Consider the following 26,786-nt stretch of genomic DNA (forward strand, 5'->3'; position numbering starts at 1 on the left):
TGTTAAGGAGTGACTCTTAAAATTCCTGGCTGGATGTAGATGCACTCTGATCTGTAAGGAGAACACCGGGTGTGAAGAAGTTTCAAAGTTGGTACGGTTTTAAAATGTTTTACCTGGTTATGGTACGTGGTGATTTTCCTCTCCTGGAGTGACTGAGGGCACCGAAATGGATGAAGATATCGCTGTAGTTGGCATTGGCTGCAACTTCCCAGGAGGTATGTTTTAGTATTTTCAAACATTTCATATAATATATAGCATATATATATAATGTGTGTGGCATCCTCACAGGTGAGGGCCTTGACAGTTTCTGGAAAGTTCTTCTTGATGGGAAGAACTGTGCTACAGAAATTCCTGAAGATAGATTTGACTTGTCACAGTGGTATGATCCTGACAACACAATCCTTGGAAAAACACAGACCACTAAAGCAGCTTTTATAGATGGGTAAATGTTTCATTTCTTTTGCTATTTTTTCATTATCATCTCATCATATTTCTTTATGTGAAATATTTTATGATTTTCTTCTTTATTGCATTGCAAAAAAAAAAAAAATTACTCAAAGTAACTATAAAAGATAATGTGCATATTTTTTGAGTGCTTGGCCACTGAAGGGAGAGTAGACTAACTGTATGGCTATGAGGTCAAAGTTTAAAGTGTCCGTTATATTTTGGAATGATATGTATATCCTAAATGGAAAGCTGACAGTCAGCACTTTACCTTTCTGATAATTGTTTCATTTCCAGACTTATGGAAATCAAATTCAAGGTGGCAAAACAACAAAAACCTATCATGGGCTTCTTAGAGACCATAATGGATTCAGCGTTCACAACAATAGGTTGTTTGCTGTGTTAACACAGGTCGATTATATAAACGATCAAAAATTAGATTTAATACATCATCTGCTTTTTGTTTTTCCTCCAGGTTCAATGAGTTTGATCACAAGTTTTTTGGCATCTCTGAGACTGAAGCAAACGTCATGGATCCTCAGCAGAAGCTCCTTCTGCAGTGCTGCTATAGGGCCCTTGAAGATGCTGGGATTCCTATGGAAAACATCAGTGGCTCCAGAACGGGTGTTTATATAGGTAACAACACCACAGTCTTGTTGTTTTTTAATGTGTATTTCTCACTATGTGTACTTCGTGCAGGTCTATGTCAAGCACTGAGAACAACATGCTTATTTTTCAGGACTCATGAACAGAGACTATGAAACACTACTGAACAACAGTGCCGGCACAATAACCCATTACAATGGAACCGGGACAGCCATGAGTATAGCGGCCAACAGGATCTCCTACACCTTCAACCTCACTGGGCCTTCATTTGCCATCGATAGTGCCTGCTCCTCCTCTCTGGTGGCACTCCACTCTGCATGTCAGGCAATTAAACAAGGTAATGCCTTTTTCATCATACAAGCACATAAACATACTTGGAATGGCAATTGGTCTTCACAATTTTTTTTGTCAGTGTTTTTAATCAGATTATATAATATTTATAAAATATTTGTGCAAACAGTATTCAAGTGTACTTTCTTGAGTCCTGGCTTTTTAATAACAAGTATTTTTTCAGCACAGGGCAGATTTGTGGATTACTAGAGTTGTTATCTGGGCTACTCTGTATGAGTCCTGATTTGAACTAATGCATGGTGGTCCAGTTATAGACTACTTGAAACTCTGGAAGTCACGATATAATGATTTACTGTTTATGATGTTTTTGTTTGTTTTATTTGGTCAGCGTATAAGGATGATTTAACAGATGGAAGCGAACTAAATAGCCACTAAACTTGAATATAACCATTTAATCCCCAGAGGGAGACCTGTTGAAATGTTTTAGCAGATTCTGAATAATCATCTCAATTTGCTACATGATTAACTGATTTTCTTTTCTCAGGTGATTGTGAGATGGCACTTTGTGGAGGTGTCAGTTGTATTCTTGAGCCACGTGTGTTTGTGGCCCTCAACAAGGCAAAAATGATCTCACCTGAAGGCATTAGTAAACCGTTCTCCAGTACAGCAGATGGATATGGAAGAGGAGAAGGCTGTGGTATAGTCCTGCTAAAACCTTTTAAAAAAGTAAGTATTTTCTCACTTATACATTACATTGATTCATATTTCACTCAGTGTTTTATGGGTTTTACCTTTACTGTCTTAACATTTTGTCCAGGCTCTTGAGAACTTTCACCACATTTGGGGCATCATATGCAAAACTGCAGTAAACCAAGATGGCCACACTGTCACTCCAATCACAAAGCCGTCCATGGTCCAGCAGGAGAAGCTTCTCCATGGCATCTACTCCACAGAGACCTACCTGTCTGACGTGCAGTACATAGAGGCTCACGGGACTGGGACGTCAGTGGGAGATCCAATAGAGGCAGGTAGCATCTCCAAAGTTATTGCCAAGGCGAGGTCTGCAGACTTAGGGCCACTCTGCATCGGCTCTGTTAAAAGTAACATTGGACACACAGAATCTGCAGCGGGCGTGGCAGGACTCATTAAGGTTCTCCTCATGATGAAGCACCAAACCATTGTTCCTTCACTGTTCTACTCAGAAGAAAGCTCTAGCATAGATGCCCAAGCTCTCAATCTAAAAATCCCCACCAGAGCTGAGCGATGGCATTGCACTAGTTCCATGGGGAGGGTGGCTGGTATAAATAGTTTTGGATTTGGTGGCACAAATGCACATGCCATCGTCAGAGAATACAGATGTGCTGTAGTCTCTAGTTCATACAAGCTCAGTTCAAAAAAGTTGTTTCCACTGTCTGCTGCCTCAAGTAAATCCCTTGAGTTGTGTATCGCTGACACACAGCAAAGGATTATGACGGACCACAAAACTGACATACAAGGTCTCCTCTATACATCTGCATGCAGAAGAAGTCACACGAAACACAAATACAGAAAGGTATTTATTACCACATCGCTTTCACATTTAGAAGAACAGCTAAAAGCGGGCTCGAACAAAAAGGTCGTTGCAGTGAAACCAGACCCCAGGGTAGTTTTTGTTTTCTGTGGGAATGGAGTTACCTACGGAGGCATGTGCAAACAGCTGCTGAAAGAGGAGCCTGTTTTCCAGGAAAAAATGAGAGAGGTAGAAAATTACTTTCAAAAGTACAAACCTATAAGCATCTTACAAAAAATAGAAACCGGCTTCGACAATGATGATTTCTCAAAACCAGACATCGTCCAGCCCCTCCTTTTTGCCACTCAGGTTGCCACAGCTCACCTGCTAAAGCACTGGGGCGTCAGGCCGGCTGCTGTCCTCGGCCACTCCGTTGGAGAGGTTGCTGCCGCTCACTGCTCTGGTCTGTTGTCTCTTAATGACGCAGTGAAGGTGATCTACTATCGGAGTGTTCTGCAGACCAAAGTGACTGGAGGGAAGATGCTGGTTGTTGGTAATGCAGCTGTGTCAGACATTTTGAAAATTCTTCCATCGTATGCTGGGAAGATTTGTCTAGCTGCTTATAATAGTCCGCTTTCATGTGTATTATCCGGTGAAAAAGATGCTGTTGAAAATGTATACCAAGTACTAAAGACCTCACTTAAGGGCAAGAATGTGTTCCTTCATGTCTTAGAGGTTCCTGCTGCCTACCATAGCCATATGATGAATCCAATACTAAGTCAAATTAAGGACAGTATTGGGTCTCTAAAGCAACATAAATTGGACTGCGAATTGGTTTCCACAGTGACTGGAAAGGCCTATTGTTTAGGGGATTTTGTAACTGGTGATTACTGGGCAAGAAATATCCGAAACGCAGTTACATTTGAACAAGCATTGAGGGTAGTGGCAAACAAAAAGAAAAACACAGTCTTTGTTGAGATTGGTCCAAGAAGGGCTCTGCAGAGAAATATTTTGGAGACTTTGGGAAATGACACGGTGGTCCTCTCCTCCGTGCAGCCTGATAAAGATCATGAGACTATACTTACTGCTGTGTCAAAGCTCTTTGAGCTAGGAGTCAATGTAGACTGGGACCAGTTGTACAGTGGGTTTGAGTCATTACCAGCATCTTATCCAGTGTATCAGTTTGATTGTCTAAAGAACGAGACACGTTTTGAGGATGTAAGACAAGGTAATGATGCGGTGGCCCACTGCCCACACCCATTAATAAATCTCCATAAGCGTAACAGTGGAATGCTGAAATGCAGTCTGTCGTCCGACGTCGCCCCCTATCTTTGGGAGCACAAGAGCAATGGCATTGTCATCGCTCCGGGCGCTTTGTATGTTGAACTGGCCTTGGCTTCTGGCACGGTATCTGTTATCCCAAAGATGCCTCTCAGTTCACTTCAGCTCACTATCAACTTTCAGAACTTGCTCGTTCTTACCAAGGGCTCCCATCTTCTGGAGGTGCAACTTGAGCAATCTGAAGATGAGGTTCTGTTTCAGATACAGTCCTCAGCTGCAGTGCATTCATCAGGTTCCATTGTTTGCAGAAGAGGACCAGCCATGACTGAGCACCAAACGATCCTCTTGGACACAATTTTCAAGAGATGCTCATTGGTCATAGCAGGGGAACAGGTGTATCACACTCTTAACCAGGCAGGCTTTGAGTATGGGCCTACCTTCAGGCAGCTGGGTGACATCCACTATGGAGAGGAATTTAAGGAAGCGGTTACCACTTTGATGATCCCGGATGAATTGTTGAGACAGCTTTATGAGTACTGCGTGCACCCAGCTGTACTGGATTCATTTTTTCAGATGAGTTCTGTTTTAGTACTGAGTAACAGCACTATCAGACATGGGTTTCCAACTACCGTTGGCAGCATTGTGATAGTTGCACCTCTGTGTAAAGAAATGGTCATTTATATGAGAGTGACCCAGGAGATGCCAGAATACTTTGAGGTGTGTGGTTGTTTTTCAGATACAAAAGGACATACTTTGATTGAACTGAAGCGTGTCAGAATTACATTTCTAGTAGACAGCATGAAAATTACAGAATCATGTTTCTTTCATAATGAAAGACGAACTGCCCCTGCCAATACCAAGATTTACAACAAACCCAAAGCTGTTGTCTTTGAGGATTCTTTAGGTATCACTACTGCTTTGAAGCCATACTTGCACCCATCATCAGTGTTTTTCTCTCCTGTTGACCTAAGGTCTACTTTGCATGCTTCAGATTTGTTGTTGCAGTGTGATCAAAGCACAGCAGACACGGAGAAAGTCTTGTTTATCTGGAACTTTAAAAATCTGAGTCACCTTAAAACCCAGACCGTTCTTGAACACTTGGTTGACATTTGTGATCTTTTTCGTCAAGTTGTTCTGACCTTGAGGAATTGCAAACATTTGCACACTGTGCATGTTATAACTTACAGATCGTCTGAGAGTACCGTTGATCACATTAGTCCAGGATTTGTACTGTCTGGCTTAACAAGGGCTTGTGCCGCCGAGTTGTCAGAACTCTCTCTTCAGCTGATAGACCTTGCCACAGTGTCAAATGAGGACATACAGGCACTGGCTTCTGTAATTGGCTCTTATAAAAGCAATGAATACCCAGAGGTCACAATAAGTAAAGGACAAATTCAATCCACAGTGATAGCACGTACACCCATTAACTTATTAACAGGAGGAATAGACTCTTTCCCATCTGAGCATGTCACACTGCAGACAGCCAACCCCTACAGAATGACATGTTTATCAGCCATAACAACTAGTGTAGTTGATCTCACTGAAGGAAAATATGTACAGGTGCAGCTCTGTAAAATATGTGTGCATTCTCCAGACTACTTTCCTGTCAGTATCTCTAACCTTAACTTCGGTCAGACGTTATACTGGGACAAATACACATCCCAGAACCACAAGCTTTTAGCACTTGACTTTAGTGGCACTGTCACAGCTGTGGGACAGGATGTTAGAAAACTGAAAGTGGGAGACCACATTGTCTCTTGTTATCCCAGTGTTGCAACCTCCAAAATCATCCTTCCAGAGGATGCTTGCTACAAAACGAAGAGACTTCAGTTTATGGAAAACATTCCCTGTGTCTCTTACTTTGTACTTGCTTGGGAGATATTGTGCAATGCTCTACCAAAGGCCAAGCCAAACACAGTCATGTGTATTTTTTCTACAGTTACAGATTCAGCTCTGGTAAAGGTGTTAATGTTCACAGCAAAGAAATCAGGATGGAACATTTTCACAGAGACGGAAACAAGTGGTCTCATCCGAAGTTTAAACCAGTGTCCTGTTTTTGTCCTTATACCTCCTTATGATCGATCCTGTTTGGCACAGCTGGGTAATATTGCCAGAGCAAAGCATACTTTTCTTGTTTTGGAGGAGGGGTCAAAATTCTCTCCATCAGGCTTTGTTTTGAATGAGAATGTGTGCTTTCACTTTCTGAAGTTGTGTACCATTTTCCAGAAGTCACGTCTGAGAACACACAGAGCTCAGATATACAAATGGCTAAGATTAATGCAGTTGGACAACACATGTTTATCCTTACGCAGCAACACCTACCAGGTCACCCCACCTGAAATAATGACTTGCGAGACAACAGATGTTGAGTCTTATTTCAATACCAAAACAGTATCCTTAATTGTTCTGCATAACAGTGGATCTGTAGCAGACACCTCTCATATCTGTTTACAACCCCAACCCAAGCAGCTCTTCACAAAGACTAGTGTGTACATAATTTCAGGTGGTCTGTCGGGTTTGGGACTTGAAACAGTGAAGTTCATTTCACATTGGGGTGGAAGGTGCATTGTCACGCTCTCTAGAAGTGTGCCATCCACGGAGACGCAGCTACAAATTAGCAGCCTCCAAAAGAGATATGGATTAAAACTTATCACCCTCCAGTGTGATGTGTCTGTCTCAGAACAGGTGGTGGAAGCATTCGCAGTCATTGGACAAAAGTTTCCGTCTTGTCCAATCAAAGGAGTGTTCCACAGTGCTGCAGTGCTGCATGATGGTCTGCTTGAAACACTCGACAAGTCTCTCTTCGAAAAGGTCTTGCGGCCCAAAGTCAGTGGGGCGTTGAACCTGCACTTTGCTACTCTGAACAGCCACATTGATTACTTTGTGTGTTATTCATCCATCTCCTCTTTCATTGGCAATGCTTCTCAGGCCAATTATGCTGCAGCCAATTCCTTTCTAGACACTTTGTGTCACTACCGGCGTAACCTTGGACTTGCTGGTCAGTCTATCAATTGGGGACCACTTAACCTTGGCCTTCTACTAAACAAAGAAGGTTTTCAAAAATTCTTAGAAGCCAAAGGACTCATGATCATGGAACTACCAGAAATTCATGAAGCTCTAAAGCAATGTTTATTGGCAAATAAGCCTCAGCAGGTCATTTGCAAATTCAATTACAGAAACTTGAGGAACAATGTTCTTTCCCAAAATGCCTCCCTAAAAGTTCGACTGACCACTTTAGTTGAGAGAGAACTTGAAAACAAAGTGATATATGGGCCCATGAAAGAGCTACAGTCTTCGTTAGATGACTATGTAAGAGGCATTCTAAGTGATATTTGCAATGTAGCTGCTGATGACGTTGAAGACGAAACTGTCCTTGCTTCAGTAGGAATTGATTCAATGTTGGCCATGACGATGCAGAATCAAATGTTTCAAGAGACTGGTGTGAACGTTCCACTTGTTGCTTTACTTGATCCTAACAGCACTCTGTCCTCACTTATTAAACATCTCAAAGAAGCTAATAATGGGTATAAAAATGATACATATTTGTAAATTGTTTTTTTTTCTATTTCTCCATTTTTTTAATAATTAATATTTTTAGGTATGGTAACTTCTACAAGATTGAACATGAGGATTTGGAGTCATGAATAAATGTATGTTGAGAATTACTTTTTAATTATTTTTTAGCTGAACTGTCTTGAAGAGAAATGCTCCATACTGTTGAAGACTTTCGTGTAACAAACAACTGCAGTGGTATGCCCTGTAGAAGTAATAAAATAGCATTAGTAATTCTGTTAAATCTGACGTTTTTTTTTATTATTCATTTCGTTCAAGTACTGGTGCTTGTTATGCACGAAAATCCTTAAGGTGGAAACTCAACTTACTGTTTTACTTTGCTGTTATTACCTACATGGTGCCTTCTGTCCATAGATATAATTGACCCACAGTCTTTGAGTATATTAGGAAAGTATTTTGGGCCTTATTAATTCAGTGATTTATAGACTAGTAGTACTGCTTTAAATTCTAAATCTAACTGGAAGCCTGTATAAAGATTTAAAAACTGGAGTAATATGCTTTGTTCTATTTGTCATATTTTACATTTCATGTTTTTCCTTTATTTATTTTAATAATTAGGGCATTCTGTTATTTTATAAAATAAATTCTTTAATGCACTTAGAGTTGCATGTATGAAAGGGGCTATGCAAATAAAGATTATTAGAATTATTATTGTTGTTGTTACTGTTCTGGTTAAAACTCTTACTGAAACATTCTGTATGTTGGTGCTGTTGAATGGTTTCAGTTCAGTTTAAAGTCATTTAATATAGTCAATACTGTATCGTGCATGAGATTCTCAGTCTTGTCGGAACATTACATTTACGAACATCATGTTTGACGGACGTGCATTTCTTTCTTTCAAATGTATTTACATAGCCCTTTTTACTACACATGTTGTCACAAAGCAGCTTTACAATCATGACTAATTTGACTAATACGCCATACCTCCTGATTTCCAATTTGTGAGTTTTCCCATCTGAAGTCACAGGTCATTTGTCGTGACCTCAGGAGTCCTCCAGTGTACATTGCAATTATCGTGCCTAATGTGTAACACAAGGAACTGAAAGAATGAAATTGTAGCAGAACACTGGGAATGTAGCAATAGGCGGGTCATGAGTCCAGTGTAGAATTCTGTCAATGGCCCATGATTACAAAAAAAGACTTCGCCTTTTTAAATTCTCCTTTGAGTAATGTGTGGTTATTATATAAATTCATGAGATAAAATGGCAAGTATAAAAATGTGTGGATTAAACAGGGCAAATAATTTCTCAGAATTCAGCTAACGTATTTAAAATTGCTAAATGTGACTGATTACATTTTAAATATCAAATTTTATCATTTTTTACAGTTGTTGATAGTTAATATTTAACGTTATGTATATGAACCTAATAAATAAGGAAAGACCTTAGTTCATTTAGCAACAAATCATTTATTGAGTGATCATTCTCTCTCAAAAAATTAAATTGGCCAGAACAGGATAACATGAGAAAAACCAAAATGAAACAATGGTAACGTGAATTCTGCCTTCTTTAATGAATGTTTTCTATAATAATTATAAACATACGTTATAAAATAAAATGGCCTTCTGCAAGGCCATTACAAGGAAGTTCTTAATTTGTTGCAAATACATTAAAAAATTGTTAAATTGCCACTAACACACAATTATAACAATTCTCAGCTGCTAAATTTACAACCTGGCCATAACAGTAACAGTAATGATGATATGTTGATCACACTACTCATTTGCATGCGAGTGAACATGAAGTTTTAAAACTTGTGACTTTAAAATATCTTATCTATAAAATATCTGAAATATGCACATGAAAATTATGTTACATATTTAGGTCTTGATGGTGCTAAATCCAAACAAATATAATGAGAAAATCTTAAATGGAAAAAATCCACTAAAAACAAAACTTTCTCTCTGTTTCCAACAACACAATATGTGATTCATAATATGATTCCAAAAACCAGTTTATAGTGATGGCAAAGAGCACGGACACAGATTTTTGAATTTTGACAAAAAGCAAATGGAAAGGAAAAAACAAATACTTTACCAAAATATACATTTAGCATTATATACACAATGGTTTAAAATAATCACAACCAATACAAACAAAATAAACATGCACCCATAAACTAGGTGGGAATTTAAAATCTTTTCATCACATGCCTACATAAACAATGAGCAGAATATCTATATAACCTTGTCGTCTATAACCTTGTGGTATGCTCTGTGGTATGCTCAGAGAGTAACTCATCCTCATACTGATGTTTTCCCTCATTCGTATTCTCTCCCAAGATTTTCACTAAGTCGGAAAATGTGCTGTGTGGATCAAGGAGAGTGACTAGTGGTACATTCACACCTTTCTCCTGGAAGATGAGATTCTGTACAGTCATGGCTAACATGGAATCAATGCCCAATACTGATAGAGGAGTATCATCAGATATCTCGCTCAGCTCAACACCGGTAGTGTTACTGATTAATGACTTAATGTATTCATAAGGTGAAGAGACTGTGTTACTCTTCTCAAGGCTGGAGTTGAGCATGTTAGTCTTTCTAAGGCTTTCCTCTACCATTGCTGATAACCGAGAAGTGAGCGATTTGTTTTGAGACAGAACATTATATCTCAAGTTTTTGTAATTGAACTTGCACACAACCTGCTGTGGATTGTTCAAGATAAGACATTGTTCAAGGCTTTGATAAATTTCTAGAAATTCCAGGGTCATCAATCCTCTTGAGTCCAGAATTTTTTGGATTTGGTCTTTGTTTCAATCAATCAATCATTGATTGATTGAATTTGATTGATTGATTGTTTAACAGGAGACCCAAATTTAAAGCCCCCCAGTTAATCGACTGCCCAGGAAGCCCCAAGTTTCTACGGTATTGACAAAATGTGTCCATGAATGCATTGGCAGCAGCATAATTTGTCTGGAAAGCATTGCCAACGAAGGATGAGATGGAGGAGTAACATACAAAATAATCCAAATCACAATGTTTAGTGGCATTATGAAGGTTGATCACACCATTCACTTTTGGCCTCATGACTTTCTCATAGAGGGATTTGTTCAATTTTTCAATCAGCCCATCGTGAAGAACAACTGCACTGTGGAACACTCCTTTAATTGGATTGGATGAGAACAGTTTTTTGATCTGAACGATTGTTTGGTAAACCTGCTCTGGTACAGCGATATCACATTGTAGACATGTAACAAAAGACTGACATTGATCTTTGATATTTTTTATCTCCTGTTCCATCAGTTGGTTTGGGCTACTCCTAGAGAGGATAACAATGTTTCCTCCCCCTTTCTGAGCAATGAATTTCACTGTCTCAAAGCCCAGCCCTGTGAGGCCCCCTGTCACTATGTAGACAGAATTTTTCTGGAACAACTGTTGGGCTTTTGTCATAAGTGGAATGTCAGACAGTTCATTCTTGGTGTCATGACTGAGGACCACCACAGGCATGGTCTGACATCTGAAGTATGATTTGAATTCATCCAAAGGCAAGCAATCAATGTTTCCATTTGCCAGTTTTTGAAAAGTGGTCTTTTCCAAAACAACAGACATTTTGTCCAAATGCATTTGTTTCAGCCAGTGCGCAATGTGTGACTTCCATGCTACAATCGATTGCTTCTGCAATAAGTTTGACGTGAAAAGGACTTTCATGAAAACCTCATCATTAAGACCTCTCAAAGCAAGCGGACTGACAGAGGTTTGATTGTCTGAGACGAGGACAATGTGTCTAACACCAGTAATATTAGCTGCTTTTGCTATAACAGCTTCATCATAGGGAGGTAGTAGCACTACTCCCACCACATCACGGAACTCAGAAGTCAGCTGATTAGCCGTTGTTGCCATAGTGACACTCCAGCCTGATTTGATTGCAGTTATACTTAAGACTTTCACCAGAACCGAGTCACGTATAGTGGAGAAAATGCCCAACTTCATCTGTTGTTTGGTCTTTGACAATGAGCATTGCAGGACCTCCCAAGCAAGTATAAAGTAGGACACACAGGGAGTCTCCTTCAGAAATGGTAGTCTCTTTGTTTTGTAGCAAGCAGCTGCTGGAATAACAACTTTGCTAGAAGCAGCAACAGGGTAGCAGCACACAATCTGATCTCCTGCTTTCAGTTTTCTAACATCCTTTCCCACAGCTGTGACAGTGCCACTGAAGTCAAGAGCTAAAAGTTTGTGCTTCTGGGATGTGTGTTTGCTCCAGTATAAAGTCTGACCAAAGCTAAAATCAGAGACACTGACTGGAAAGTAGTCTGAGGAGTGAACACCTATTTTACAAAGCTGGACCTCCACGTTTTTTGCATCAATGGATTGAACAATGTCATCAGCACCTATTGCTGACAGACTTGTCATTCTATGGGGATCAGAGGTTTCTAAGATAAAACTTTTACACTGAGAACAGTGGAGGCTTTGATTAGCATTGACTGTACTTGGAATGGGTGTTTGGGTGATCTGTGGGTTATAAATCAGACCATTTTTCACAACTAGCTCTGGGTATTTGCTGCAAGGATAGGATCTGAGGACCTGAGACAAGGCTTTGATGTCCTCTTTCGAGAGTGAGCCCAGGTCTATCAGCTGAAAAGAGAGATCTGGCACCTCAGCAGCACAGGCTCTTGTCATTCCAGACAGTGCAAATCCAGGGCTAATGTGGTCAACTGTTCCCTCTGATGAACGATAGCTTACAACTCTGATGGAGCCTTGGAAATGTATGTTCCTAAGACCTGTAACCATTTTTCTGAAGATTTCACAACAGTTCACTGTAATATCTAGCACATTCTCTGTTTTGTATGAGGTTAGATCTACATTACTACACATAAACAAAACTTCCTGGAAGTTTGTCTTGACATTTGGGATTTTCATTTCTGACAGAAAAACTTCAAACTGATTTTCCATCAGTTCATTGGCATGTGAGGGGGGAATGCATTTGGATGATGGGTCTAAGTATGGCCACAAGTCTTTGGAGATTCCTAATTGATCTGCGAAGACCAAAGACTTTGGTGTCAAGAAGTTTTCATTCTCAAAGATAGTGCTGTAGCTGTTGTGGAAGAAATACTCCCGTACCACATGAGAAGGATCCCCTAGGTATGTGAGTGTCACATGTTTGAGTTCAACCAAAACTCTGCCCTCTTTGTCAGTGAAACAGGCACACACATTAAGCTCCTCTGTACTTACATAAGTTGCTCTCATGTATATAACCATTTCCTTCTGCAATGGTTCAAACACAGTTAAGCTGCCAATTTGAGATGGAAATCCAGCCCTTCCTGAGAAGCGTTCAGGTCCTGTTACAGGAAGAAGTTGCATGAGATAGTCTAAGACCACCGGATGAAGATAATAGTCATAGAGATGCGGCCATAACTCTTCAGGAACTGTCACAACTGTATAGCTTTCCCTGAGTTCATCCCCATAGTAAACACCCCATGTGTTTTTGAAGACATAACCGTACTGAAATCCAGTTTTAGACAGGTATTTGTAGAATTCCTCTGAACTCACAAATAACTGGCATCTTTTAAAGACACAATCCAGGGAAATGCATTGTTCTTCAGGTTGTCTTATTTGTACTGACTCTACTTTGCCAGATGCGTACTTTGCTGACAAAGAATGTACACTGAACTGAAAACTGTTTCCCACCGAGCCTTCTGTTGGATCCAGCTGCACTTTCATGCCTGGTGTATTCTGTGACAAAATGCATGGAGTGTGGAAACTTATACTGAGCTGCAGAGCACTGAGGGGTACTTTTGGATTTGCACTCATCATGAAAGCAGCTAAACCCAACTCAACATAAAATGCCCCAGGAATAATGACAACACCTTGGTGTTTGTGATCATTCAAGTAGGACAGTGCCTCAGATGAGAGGTCACAGCTGAAACCCAAGCCATCTTTACTCTTCTGTGAAATTACAGGGTGACTACTACTGGTATCGGTGTGTGCTACTTCAGTAAGCACATCTTTTATCACATTGTCAAACTGATACCTTGGCAAAGAAATAGGTTTCATCTCACAGCCTTTGTAGAATTGATCCCAATCTACATTCACTCCCACTTCAAAAAGTTTTGACACAGCAGTCAACATTGTTTCGTGGTCTTTCTCTGGCTCCACTGTGGAGATCACCACTGTGTCATTTCCTAGAGTCTCCATGATGTTTCTCTGCAGTGCTCTCCTTGGGCCAATTTCAACAAAAATTGCATTCTTATTCTGTTTGGCTGATTTTACTGCTTGTTCAAATGCGACTGGCTCTCGGATATTTCTTGCCCAGTACGTGCCATTAACAAAATCTGTGGGGCACACCTTGTCTCCTGTCACTGTTGAGAACAATTCTGCCACTATGCTCTGTGCCTCTAATGGACCTATACTGCTCTCTACCTCTGCCAAAATAGAATCCATCATGTGGCTATGATAAGCAGCAGGGACATCTAAAACACGAAGGAACAGATTTTTCCCATTATGTGAATTGTTCAAGTTCTTATGTAAACTATCAATGGCGTCTGCCTCTCCTGAAAGTGTGCACGACAGAGGACTGTTGTACGCTGCCAAGCAAATTCTCCCAGAATAAGAAGGGAGGATATCCAACACGTTCGACACAGCCATGTTACTTACAACTAGCATTTTACCTCCAGTTGCTTTGCTCTGCAGGTGACTGCGATAGTAGATCACCTTCACTGCATCCTCAAGGGACAACAACCCTGAGCAATGGGCTGCAGCAACCTCTCCAACAGAATGGCCAAGAACAGCGTCTGGCCTAACTCCCCAGTCCATTAGTAGCTTAGCAATGGCAACCTGAATGGCAAAGAGGAGCGGTTGGATAATTTCTGGATCTGAGAAGTCAACGTCAGGTTGAAACTCCCTTTCCAGCATATCTATGAGACTCAGTTTTCTGTAGTCTTGGAAAAGAGACTCAATCTCTCTCACTTTTTCCCTAAAAACTGGTTCCTCCTTAATGAGCTGTTTGCACATGCCTCTGTAGGTTACCCCATTCCCACAGAAAACAAAAATTAGTCTGGGATCTGGCTTTGAAAGCACAGTCTTTTTTTCTAGGGCATGCACAAGTTTCTCCTTCAAATTAGTCAAACATGATGCATGAAATGATTTCCTATATTTATGTCTTAAGTGACTCCTTCTACATGCAGATGTGTATGCCAAGCTATGTAGATTTGTTATATTACCACTATTGATATTTTCTACAGTGTCTTTTATCATCATTGCCATTGATTTCTCTGTTGCTGCAGAAAGTACAAAAAAATGATGATTTTTCTTGACAGGTTCTTTTGGCAACTCTTCCTGCCTATATTGTTTCACAACTGCGTGTGCATTTGTCCCTCCAAATCCAAAGTTATTTATCCCTGCAACTCTCACCGAACTGTCTCTGGTGACCCATTTCTCAGCACTGGTGGGGATTTTTAGATTGAGAGCTTGGGCATCTATGCTAGAGCTTTCTTCTGAGTAGAACAGTGAAGGAACAATGGTTTGGTGCTTCATCATGAGGAGAACCTTAATGAGTCCTGCCACGCCTGCTGCAGATTCTGTGTGTCCAATGTTACTTTTAACAGAGCCGATGCAGAGTGGCCCTAAGTCTGCAGACCTCGCCTTGGCAATAACTTTGGAGATGCTACCTGCCTCTATTGGATCTCCCACTGACGTCCCAGTCCCGTGAGCCTCTATGTACTGCACGTCAGACAGGTAGGTCTCTGTGGAGTAGATGCCATGGAGAAGCTTCTCCTGCTGGACCATGGATGGCTTTGTGATTGGAGTGACAGTGTGGCCATCTTGGTTTACTGCAGTTTTGCATATGATGCCCCAAATGTGGTCATGGTCTTGCAGAGCCTATGGGAATATTTTCAAATATAATATATATGTTAGTGCTGTCAATTCCAGGTGCCGCGATTAAAAGTCCTCACCAGGATTTTGCTCAAGCTTGCTAGATTTTCGAATTAGCAATCCAGGTAAAATTAGTGGAATCAACACAATCCAGGAACCCTGAGCAAAATCCTGGTGAGGACTTTTAATCGCGGCACCTGGAATTGACAGCACTAATATATGTATATATTTGCTTTTATAGTTTTCATAAATTATTTGTAGTCCTAGGCTTGATCTTGCTCTGGAAAACTGGTCCTATAAATGTGTTAAGGTCTAAAGGTACATGGTTTATGTAAAATGAAATACCTTATTCACAGGCTTGAGTAGGAGGACTCCACAACCTTCTCCTCTTCCATAGCCATCTGCTTTGTTAGAGAATGGCTTGCTTGTGCCATTAGGTGAAATCATCTTTGCTTTGCTTAGAGCCACAAATGTCTTTGGCTGAATAATACAGCTAACACCTCCACACACAGCCATTTCACAGTCTCCTGTTTAAAACAGTACAGCCAAACGGGTTAATAGAAATCTGGAAGTAATAACCAAATCATTCAGATTCAAGAAAACTTGAGAGAAATGTGTCTAGTTCAGTTTCCGTATAAACTACTGACTCTGTATGATTGCTTATGTCCACATAATGTAAAAATAATGATTTTGAGTTGTTATCCAAGAAGGTGCATGAAGTCATAAGATAAAAGGTGAAATACAGTAGGCCTACAACAAAAAACAGTGTGTTGTTTTTACCTTGTTTGAGGGCCTGGCAGGCTAAATGAAGAGAAACGAGAGAAGAGGAACAGGCACAGTCTATGGTGAAAGATGGCCCGGTGAAGTTGAAGAAGTAGGAGATTCTGTTGGCAGCGATGCTCATAGCTATACCAGTACCAGTGCAGTGGTTAATGACGACTGGGTCAACATTGGCCATGTTGAGTTCGTAGTCTCTGTTCATGAGGCCTAAACATACATATAAATAAATAAAATATATGTATATATAGTTATAACTTGAAATACATCAGTCTGTGTGTAATGGATAAGTACAATATACAAATATAGAAAAAGTACTGAAAATACTGAAATAAATAAACTTTTTCATGATATTCTAATTTTATGACCAGCACCTTTACTTTCCCAGCAAATGAAGGGCCTCTTTCTAATATGTTCTATTTCATCATCATCATCATCATCACCACCACACTTTTTAGATTATACTGTGTCAGTATTACCCAAAAACACTCCTGTTCTGCTCCCACCAGCCTTCTCCAGAGGTATCCCAGCATGCTCCAGTGCTCTGTAGGTACACTGTAGGAGTGTTTTCTGCTGAGGATCCATTTGTTCCACCTCAGCATCAGTAATACCAAAGAACTTGTTATCAAGCTGATTAAACCTGTAAAAAAAAAAGTAATAATAATATTTGCTTATATACTATTTTAATTTAAGTGAATGCCCCCATAAATAGCCTATGTATGAAATTTGAATGAACATTTATAGCAGTACTTATTAGAGTTCTGTTAGCAGTGTTGTATAAAGTATTAGAGACCCATACTTGAGTAAAAGTACAAGTACTCAAGTATCAAAAAATTGACTTGAGTAGAAGTTGAAGTGTTCATTAAAAACTTTACTTGCATTTTTTGTACTTAAGTATTGCAAGTAGTTTATTCAAAAATTTATTACTCAAGTACTGGAAGTAAAAAGTACAAGTATTGTGTTTTGAATTAATTAAAGAAAGCTGTCAAAGTTTGATTATCAATTGTTTTTATATATCACTTACAAATCAAAGACGTCAAAGACCACAAATACAAGTGTTCTGTATGTACAAGCAAGTAGCAACTTAAAAAACTGGGCTTAACACTTCGTACACAAAAAAAACAGATGTCCTATGTCCCGCTACATCATAGGTTTGATGTACAAGAAGTACAAGTTTGCCTTAATTTAGCTGAGAAAACGAAGTGTATTTTGGACATAAAGTCCGTCCATCGGATTCTAAGGGTGGGCCTACTGCCCTGCGTTTACCCTCAATAAATGTCCTTACCCTATAAACACTACACTATAAAAACGGCAGACATCTGAAGTCTCCCAGAAGCTGCGGGAGTCTCCCGCATTTCGGTAGTGGCTCCCTGATACCCGCGAGTCACATATAATCTCCCGGAATTCAGAACGAGTGACCCACACAAACGCGCACACAGGCGACAGACTTTTTTTTTCTCTAATCGCAAGTGGGAAGGAGAGAGAGGGGGATCTGATTGGCCTGTTCTTACATCCCCCCCCCAACAACTTGCCCCCCGCTCAACAACTTACACACAGGGGGGGTAACCTCCTTGAAATCAACTTTTGCAACTTGGGATGCCTGAAAACGGGCACATGATTAGCAGTGGCGGACTTAGCAATTTGGGGGCTCAAGGCGAATTTAGCTAGGGGGCCCATTAACATTAATATGCGAGCCTGGTTTATACTTTCGCGAGTGACCGTAGCGTGTGACTCCGCCCACCTCACGCGACCCTGTGCGAACGGAAGCGTTTAAACTTTTTGCGTGCAGTGTTCTCCGAAATGATATGTGGTAGTATAAAGAAACACCCCTCAATAACAGGGAAAGGAACATTTACCTGACCAATTTTAATGTTGCTTTGTGTTTCAGGTTTGAAAGTGCTGGAATTTAGGCTAAAATTCTTGAAAATGCTTGAAATTGTAACTACTTCGTTTCACAATAAATAGCTGTCTGAATGAACAGTTATCTTGTATTATGTTAACAAATACGAGCCTCTTGTAATTCCAGGACGAAACATGAAAGAACGTGAAGACGTTAAGATTGGGCGTTTTGAAAATAAACCACCATTAAATAATGTGATTAAAAGCGAATTATTTCGAGTATATGTATAAATATTTAACTTATTTAAGTTTATCGTGGTGGGAAATATTGAAATGGACCTTGAAAGTGACGTACAAGTGCTTTAATTCCACCTTATAAAGGTGTATAAACCCTTCAAACATGACTTTGTTCATTGCGCTGAGACGCGGCGCACGCGAAGTTACAAAATTCGATAGGTGCACGACCTCGCGAATCGATAGCGCGAGGCCCTCACGCACGGGCGGAGCCACAGCAATTACGTCATTTTCGCCACGCGGACCCTCGCGACGCGTCAAGTTTAAACCAGGCTTTAAGTTAGCTAGTCAGGGGGCCCCTACAGTGGGCTGCAGTGGGAGGGGCCCAAGGCAATTGCCTAGGAACGCCTCTATGCGAAGACCGCCTCTGATGATTAGTCAGCATGAAAAGAGACACGGCTTACTGTTGCTAAAAACACAACATCGCCTTTATGATTTATGATTGCCAGCTAATGTTAAGTGAATACAGCAGCACATAGAATTCTCTCTACTACGTCATGAACATAATTAGTTTAGTTAGCTAAGATATCTAACCTAACTAGCGCTTACCAGTGTTGGGAATGTTACTTAAAAAAAGTAATTAGTTATAGTTACTCACTACTTGTTCAAAAAAGTAACTGAGTTAGTAACTGAATTACTCTACTCGTTAGCAGGGAAAGTAACTATTTGCGTTACAGTTAAAAAAAGGTTATATGCCAATTAATTAAGTTTTTTTAAGCAGTTTTCACAGTCAATTGAAATGAGTAGATCAGAAAATTGTTTAACTTTTGATATTTATTGCACATCCACAGACCAGTGCAGGATAAAATCCTTTAAAATCCCAAATCTTTGGGAAAAAAAGCAAAAGTAAACAGTTACACTATATAAAGTGCATTTACATCTATGAAATTAAATTAAATTCTCTCAACCTGAAACAACTGGTTTGTTTACAACAGAAGTAAACTTAACAATAAAACCTCTATTCTTAATTAAATAAATCAAATACCCAGTCTGGTAGACATTCAGGAACTTCAAGTATTTTCTTAAATAATGTTTATATCGCCTTGAAAGTTCTAGTTTTCTTCGGCTTGCACCTAACGCAATTTCGGCCTCTTCTCCATTTGTGTCGTGTCACTCGCGTGCTTCGGCGCGCGTGTAAAAACACTGGCTCTGATTGGCTATCATAATGCTGCCTTAGCCAATCGCTTACTGACTTGTTAAGTTAAACAGGTGTTACACCGAGAACTGTGACCTATCGGGATCTGTTACTCCTCACTAGCCTGGGCAGCGGTCCGCTCGGATTAGTATATCAATATATAGTAACGCACCGCTTTTAATGACCAGTAACGTAAACGGCGTTGTAACGACAGGAAAAGTAACTAATTATATTATCCCGTTACTGACAAAATGATGACGTTACCTAACGCCGTTATTTTTAACAGCGTTATTCGCAACACTGGCGCTTACTGACAGCTAAAACTGGTGTGTCTTCTGTGCGTTATATTTATAACTTACATTGATGTGTTTCTTCAAATTCGAAGGTGAATTTTTGAAGGCCAATATTTCACACTCTTTAGGGAGGCAGAGATGGCACTTCATCTTATAGGAATTTACTTTCACTCCAGCAAACGCAAACACTGTCTCTAGGTAGGGCCAGGGTGGTCTCCTTCCTCACCCTCACCACCACGATCACTCGATGTTGAAGGTGTAAAAGATGCCAAAATATGTACATTAAAACGCTAACAAGCTTATTATGCAGCACTTATTCTGCTCTTCTGCTGTTACTATACACAGTACCATCTCTTTTTAATGAGATAAAAAGTGAATTATTTAGAATAATTTCGAGTATATGTGTATTTGTATAAATATGTAAATTAAGCTAAAGGTGCTGGAAAATACTGAAAATTGACCTTCAAAGTGCCATACAAGTGCATGAATTCCACCTTGTAACTTCGCACGCACAAAAATCGAGAGGTGCGCGACCTCGCGAAGCGACCGCGCGCGTGTCCAACGCGCATGGGCGGAGCCACCGCGATTGCGTCATTTTTGCCGTGCGGCTGTCACGACGTGTCAAGTGAACCGATTAGGGAAGCTCAAGTGTTCAGAGTGTTCAGCAGAGTAAACGAGACGCGACCGGAGCATGCCTCACGAGCAGAGGTGGAAAGAGTACTGAAAAATTGTAATTGAGTAAAAGTATCATTACTTTGCCTAAAATCTACTCAGAGTAAAAGTAAAATTACCCATCTCAAAATTTACTCGAGTAAAAGTACAAAATTACTTCATTTAAAATGTAATTTGAGTAAAAGTTACTTAGTTACTTTGTTATTTAATGCATGGATGAATCATGAACCAAATTCAACACAAGTTGTTTTAATCGATTTCAAAGTGTATTTAAGTGCACATCCACGCTTGCAAAAAGATCAGCTGGGCTCAGGAACATACTTCCTCACAGCACAAGGACCGTCACAACCTGTACCTGTCACGCTACGGTCCCCGAACCCTTCCTTTGGGGCGTGTTAACGTTGTCTGCGTCTATTCGTCTGCGTCTGTGTACCTCCGTGGGTGCGTCTTGTCATTATCCGTCTCACCTGTGGCTCGTCTTGTCATCACGTGGGGTTGATGTGGTCTGTCTATTTAATGTGCGTTCGCGCAGTGTCTTGGGCTCGTCGTTGTCTAATGTTTGAGTCTACACGTTACGTGTGTATTTGTCTGTTTAGCGTGCGCTATTGCGCAATACCTATCTACATTAAAACGTGTCGTTGTGTCTGTGAAGCTGGATTTGTGTCTCGTCCTTCGCCTCGCACCCAACGTCACAGTACCATAAAGTGCAAACAATTTTCAGTCCTATTGTCCAATGGACAACACTATGATAAGAATAAAGAAATTTAAATTACAAATTATTCAAAAAACAAAATGCACACCAAATTAAGTGCCCACAAGATGCCACAAATCAAACTAAAATGCAACAGGATTCCACTACTCACAATAAAATGCCCACAGGATCCCACATCAAAAATTTAAAAATGCTCATAGGATCCCACAATTTAAAAGTAAGTGCTCACAGGATCCAACTATTCAAAATACAGTGCCCACCGGATCCCACTATTCACAATAAAATGCCCACAGGTTGCCACAACTCAAAATAAAATATAAAATGACCACAGGATCCCACATCTCAAAATAAAACAAAATGCGCACAGGATTCCACTATTTAAAACGCTCACAGGATCCAACTATTCAAAATACAGTGCCCACAGGATTCCACTTTTCACAATAAAATGTCCACAGGATCCCACAGAACCTGAAAGATAGAAGATTTAAAGATAGAACAATCTCATCCTTTTGGAAAAAAAAGTGCACCAGATTACGACCTGATTATGAGACAATGGAAAGGGCGCGCGCAAGGCAAGGCAAGGCCATGCAATTGGCCTTCAGTTCTGGGATTCGAAGTTTAAATTTCTGCCCCCATTTAATTTTTCACCATCAATATTTTTTTACTCAGTAATTTAAGGCCGTTCAAATGTAGTGAAGTAAAACTACTTGGGTCAAAATGTACTCAAGTAAAAGTAAAAATTACATATTTCAAAAACTACTCAGAAAATTACAAATTACTCATTAAAAAGTACTCAATTACAGTAATGTGAGTAAATGTAATTAGTTACTTTCCACCCCTGCTCACGAGACAGCCTGATCGCTTGACCCGGTGACAGCGCCAGCTAACATGTTTATAATTGTAACGAGTAACTGTGACGGGCAGGTGTGAGCAACAAAAAGGAAGCGATCACGCCAAGTCTCAGGGAAAAAGGGTGGTTTAATATAAAGTGTGCAAACCTAAAACCCGTGCAATAGATCCAAATCAAGGATATAATGACCAGCGGTCAACTGGTACAAAGACAAGGTATATATAGACAGACAAACGACCATCAGGTGGGAACGGATCACGGGCTCCGCCCACCTGAGGGGCGTACACGACGTCACAAAACAACAACAACACAGCCGCTGTGGACGGAGGCGGCCGGTAGGGGGCCGCCTCACCGTGACAGACCCCCCCACCAAGCCGCACTCCCCTCCACTGGGTGTGTGGCACACAGCGGCTGCACAACAACACGAAGGGGCAGGAAGGCAAGGACAGGCAGGGACACACCTCCTGCAGTCCACGAGCTGAAACACAAAACACATAAAACATTACTCAGCTCACCTCCCCGGGCGGGACCCTGGACCGACCGGGCCGTTAACAACACATAACCACGCCCCAGTCGGTCACAGGGCCCTCACGCCCTAACCGGCGTTTAGCCAGAGAGCCCCAAGGGTGTGCGGACGAGGAGCTACGACTCCTTTGTCGTCCTTAGTGTGTGCGTGTGTGCAGGTTACCTCCCCGAGGCGTGGCTACTTCACCTCCTGGACCTACCTCCTCCCAGAGCTGACCCCTGCCTTCTGCTAGGGGTCACCCCAGCCTCCTGGGGGAGCCAACCCCTCCCGGGGTCCCTCATCACAAGGTGGACTCCTCCACCCAACCCAGGAGCGCCAGAGACCGAGGCCCAGAGCGCCCCGGCGCGGGCTAGGGAGCAGCCCCAAGGGCCTCCTGGTCACCCCGGGCAGGAGGGAGGATCTCCATCCCCAGCAGGAGCTTTTCAGACCGGAGCCCCATGGTCCCCAAACATCCGGGGGCCCCAGCCCTCTAGGGAGGGGCTCTTCACGACCAGGCTCCGGTCACCCCACAACACAAGGGGGCTCCTGCCAGGTGGAGACCCCCACAAGGTCCAGGAACACCACGACACCGCCAAGGGGAAGCACCTGCACAGAAACAGCACTCACACACACACACACACACACACACACACACACACACACACACACACACCAACATAGAACACAAACGCGCCCTACCCTATTCAGGGCCTCCCTCGGGAGAGACGCCCTCCGTGCCACACCCCATGTCACGGGACCACAGCCGGTCCCCCCCCAAACACACATTTAAGGGGAGGAGCATGTGTGGAATTACATTTAACAGTTGACATCACGCTAGGACAAAACACACACGCAAATACTAGACAAACAAAAAACGGTGTACAAACAGACAGACGGAACCCATCACATGCGCGCTCTGTTTACACACACACACAGTGACGCGCGCCGCTCAGAGCCGCAGTCGCTCCCCACATTAAACACACGACACACGGGGAGCGAGGCGACAGTGACGAGCGGCAACCGCGTCACACATAAAACATTCAACATAGAACAGAACGAGCACGCACACTGGTCCACACGTCCGTCACCCGTACACACATACAAAACACACACGAGAGTCCACCAGGCAGACACCCTGGTGTTCGCCGTGCCACACACAAGCGCACGGCGAAACTCCCGCAACATACAACGGACACGAAGAGCTGTCTCAGGGCAGACTGCCCTGGTCCTCGCCGTGCTACACACACACACACACACACAAAACACAAAAGCACGGCGGAGCTCTTCAAACAAAACACCACGCAGACAAACACTTACCACGAGACATGACCACGAACGAAGGAGAAAGAAAAAGAGACTCGGCGGCTTCCGAAGGGTGGCTGGTCATTCTGTGACGGGCAGGTGTGAGCAACAAAAAGGAAGCGATCACGCCAAGTCTCAGGGAAAAAGGGTGGTTTAATATAAAGTGTGCAAACCTAAAACCCGTGCAATAGATCCAAATCAAGGATATAATGACCAGCGGTCAACTGGTACAAAGACAAGGCATATATAGACAGACAAACGACCATCAGGTGGGAACGGATCACGGGCTCCGCCCACCTGAGGGGCGTACACGACGTCACAAAACAACAACAACACAGCCGCTGTGGACGGAGGCGGCCGGTAGGGGGCCGCCTCACCGTGACAGTAACTATACATCACGCAAAAATGTATCGGAGTAAAAGTATTAAACTGATGAAAAATATGTAGTGACGTAAAAGTGGAAGTAGGAGAAAAAAATAATACTCCAGTACATGGACGTAATTTTGTGGGGGGGACATGTATTCGTCCGCAGAAAAAAATATTGGCTGCTCTCTGCCCCCAATAAGCTCTGTATACAACTCTCGCTGTCTCAACAGGGCCAGGAATATTGTAACGGACAATACCCACCCCGGCAACCACCTTTTCAACCTGCTGCCTTCTGGCAGACGTTACAGGTCCATACCGGTCAAAACAAACAGACTCAGGGATAGTTTCTTTCCAAAAGCCATCACAATACTAAATGGGAATCTGCACAAACTGTGATGGTCTGTGGGCTGTGTGCCTTATCTGTTGTCTGAGTGTTGTATGTTTGAAAACCCTTTTGCACATTAGAGATACAGCATTTTAGTACTTAAGTACAGTAGTGAAATAGTTCTACTTCGTTACTATACAACTCTGTTAATTATATGCAGTTAGTACGTAAGATTTTCAAAAGATCAAAGCAAACATCACGGTATAATTGATGCATTTGGTGGCGTCACGGTCCGGCTCGTGCGTGTTTGTGTTGTGTGTTTCTTTGCGTGTATGTGTTCATCCCTGTTATTCATCTCACCTGTGTCTTGTCTCATTATTGTTATGTTTTGCACTTGTGTCTTGTTAATATTTACGTATTTAAGTCCATGTGTTAGCCTACATGTCGTCGTTGTCAGTCGTCTGAAGGCGCTACTGGTCCATGTTGCGTGTGAGTTTAAACGTGTGGCTGCCCTATGGACTCCTGCCTGATCCTCGCTCGCGACGCGCATCGCTTGGACAGTGTGGTATCAGTTCACACTAATATTAGTCAAAGTTCATTTTATACTAATGAAAATTAATTTTTTCAAACTACTGTAGATCGCCCATAATATAATCAAGTGCAATCCTGCCCACTTATTGTTGGGAAACGAACTTTTAATCGCAGGTCTTCTTGCGATGAATTCTTCTTCTCATCATTAAGTCGCGTGTATTCCACAATACTACTGTAGCTAATACTTCAACACTACAGCCTATGTCGTTGTCCGCATAAAATTTGGACTTGTTTTTTTCATATTCGGTGGGGACAATTTGCATACAAACGTGTGGCTTTTCCCACCTGAGTAAACGTGTGTTCATAAAATGTATTTAAATATTCAAACAAACCTGTTATGTGGTTTACGCTCACGTTCATTGTTTCTAAACTGAACGGTTCAAGTTTAGAAAACGCAAAAATGTGAACACATGCACAACACTGCAGGACATTACAGCTCATTCAAAGACCAGCTAATAAAAGTATTAGCAATATTGTACATACCAACATTTACACGCATTATACTATATATTTAATATAATGTATTCTAACACTAGTCGAAATGAAAAATAAAATAATAATAATAATATTATAATAAAATGAAAATTTCAGCATTTTAATTACTGGCTGAGGTCTTTTGAAAAGCCGAATTCAAAACTTAATAAACTACAGTAAGCATGCTCACCAGTGATTATTATATGTCTAACACCAATTTACTGTCCTGCTACTATTCAACATTTCGGCCAAGTTGCGTTTGAAAGAGCGCAACACTCACCCATCAGCAAGTGCGGCTTTAGCTGTGCGAGACTTGCCCGCCTTGCTCTCGTCTTGATCGTACCACTGGGTGCAGTCAAAGCGCTCTTTTGGTATCTGGACGGTACAGTTCCTCCCCTCAAGGAGCACTTTCCAAAAATTATCGAGCCCCTCTCCTAAAATAGATGACAGCATGCGGTATTATTCCATAAGAATCAAAGTGAATACACAAAAGTGTGATGTTTCTGCTAGAAGTGTTTGTTACTCGTTTAATAGCTTACCTCCAGGGAAATTACATCCTATGCCAACAACTGCGATGTCTGGATCATCATCCTTCATGATGAAAGTGATCTGAAATAAATCATGGGCAACTTACGTGAAATGTTGAAGGGTGGATTTATTTTAAAAGATAAGTTTCTTTTTTTATTAGTGAATGAACTAATTATAGGAAAAGTGGAAAAATGAAAATAAATCTTACGTATGCTTTTCTTTCTTGTTGTAAGGTTGGGATGGCGACTGCTGTATATAAACCAACTGGGGAGGAAGAATAAAAGATAATTATTGACCAAATATGTCAATTTCCACTTGAAATCATATCCTGGTTAATGCTTAGACCAAATTGATATCGCTTCTAAGGAAGTAAGGGGTATTTTGGAGGGAGTGTCAACAAATCAAATAAAAAAATTATAATTCAGTAAACCATTAACTTCACAATGTACATCAGGTTTACTAGTTAACTAGCAATTACACCAGTGAAGGTGAGCGGGCTGGAGGTGGTGAGGGAGGTTCTGAGGAAATGGACTAAAAAGAAGGATTGTGCTAGGCTTTTTTTTAGCTAAAAACAAAAAAAAAGTAGAGAACCAGTGGTGTTCTGATCAGGATAAAGGCAAATGAGTACCATT

General features: G+C 41.3%; 2 protein-coding genes across 2 annotated transcripts; one reads left to right on the forward strand and one right to left on the reverse strand.

Moving 5' to 3' along the window:
- Positions 1 to 96: 96 nt before the first annotated feature.
- On the forward strand, positions 97 to 7,680 carry pks1 (polyketide synthase 1). The gene is made up of 6 exons (XM_076970665.1): positions 97 to 215; positions 289 to 442; positions 920 to 1,080; positions 1,184 to 1,387; positions 1,886 to 2,067; positions 2,159 to 7,680. Exons 1-6 carry the CDS (start codon positions 167 to 169, stop codon positions 7,658 to 7,660), a joined length of 6,252 nt encoding a protein of 2,083 aa, XP_076826780.1. The 5' UTR covers positions 97 to 166; the 3' UTR covers positions 7,661 to 7,680.
- A 2,726-nt stretch (positions 7,681 to 10,406) lies between these two features.
- On the reverse strand, positions 10,407 to 26,474 carry LOC143474379 (phthioceranic/hydroxyphthioceranic acid synthase-like). The gene is made up of 7 exons (XM_076971843.1): positions 26,363 to 26,474; positions 26,166 to 26,235; positions 25,907 to 26,060; positions 16,748 to 16,908; positions 16,272 to 16,478; positions 15,837 to 16,018; positions 10,407 to 15,497 (listed from the first exon to the last, which is right to left on the reverse strand). The coding sequence occupies exons 2-7, from the start codon at positions 26,221 to 26,223 to the stop codon at positions 10,440 to 10,442; spliced, it is 5,820 nt and encodes a 1,939-aa protein (XP_076827958.1). The 5' UTR covers positions 26,224 to 26,235; positions 26,363 to 26,474; the 3' UTR covers positions 10,407 to 10,439.
- Between the last annotated feature and the right edge of the window lie 312 nt (positions 26,475 to 26,786).

This window comes from Brachyhypopomus gauderio, chromosome 13 (assembly GCF_052324685.1).
Source record: "Brachyhypopomus gauderio isolate BG-103 chromosome 13, BGAUD_0.2, whole genome shotgun sequence".
Taxonomy (NCBI): Eukaryota; Metazoa; Chordata; class Actinopteri; order Gymnotiformes; family Hypopomidae; genus Brachyhypopomus; species Brachyhypopomus gauderio.

Excerpts from the sequence above, each read along its gene's own strand:
- pks1 (XM_076970665.1), top strand. The coding sequence starts at position 167 with ATGGATGAAGATATCGCTGTAGTTGGCATTGGCTGCAACTTCCCAGGA. Across the intron at positions 1,388-1,885 it reads ATGTCAGGCAATTAAACAAG|GTGATTGTGAGATGGCACTT; the intron begins GTAATGCCTTTT and ends TTCTTTTCTCAG. Across the intron at positions 2,068-2,158 it reads TGCTAAAACCTTTTAAAAAA|GCTCTTGAGAACTTTCACCA; the intron begins GTAAGTATTTTC and ends CATTTTGTCCAG.
- LOC143474379 (XM_076971843.1), bottom strand. The coding sequence starts at position 26,223 with ATGAAGGATGATGATCCAGACATCGCAGTTGTTGGCATAGGATGTAAT. Across the intron at positions 16,909-25,906 it reads AAAGCCGCACTTGCTGATGG|GTTTAATCAGCTTGATAACA; the intron begins GTGAGTGTTGCG and ends TTTTTTTTACAG. Across the intron at positions 16,479-16,747 it reads CAGAACAGGAGTGTTTTTGG|GCCTCATGAACAGAGACTAC; the intron begins GTAATACTGACA and ends ATGTATGTTTAG.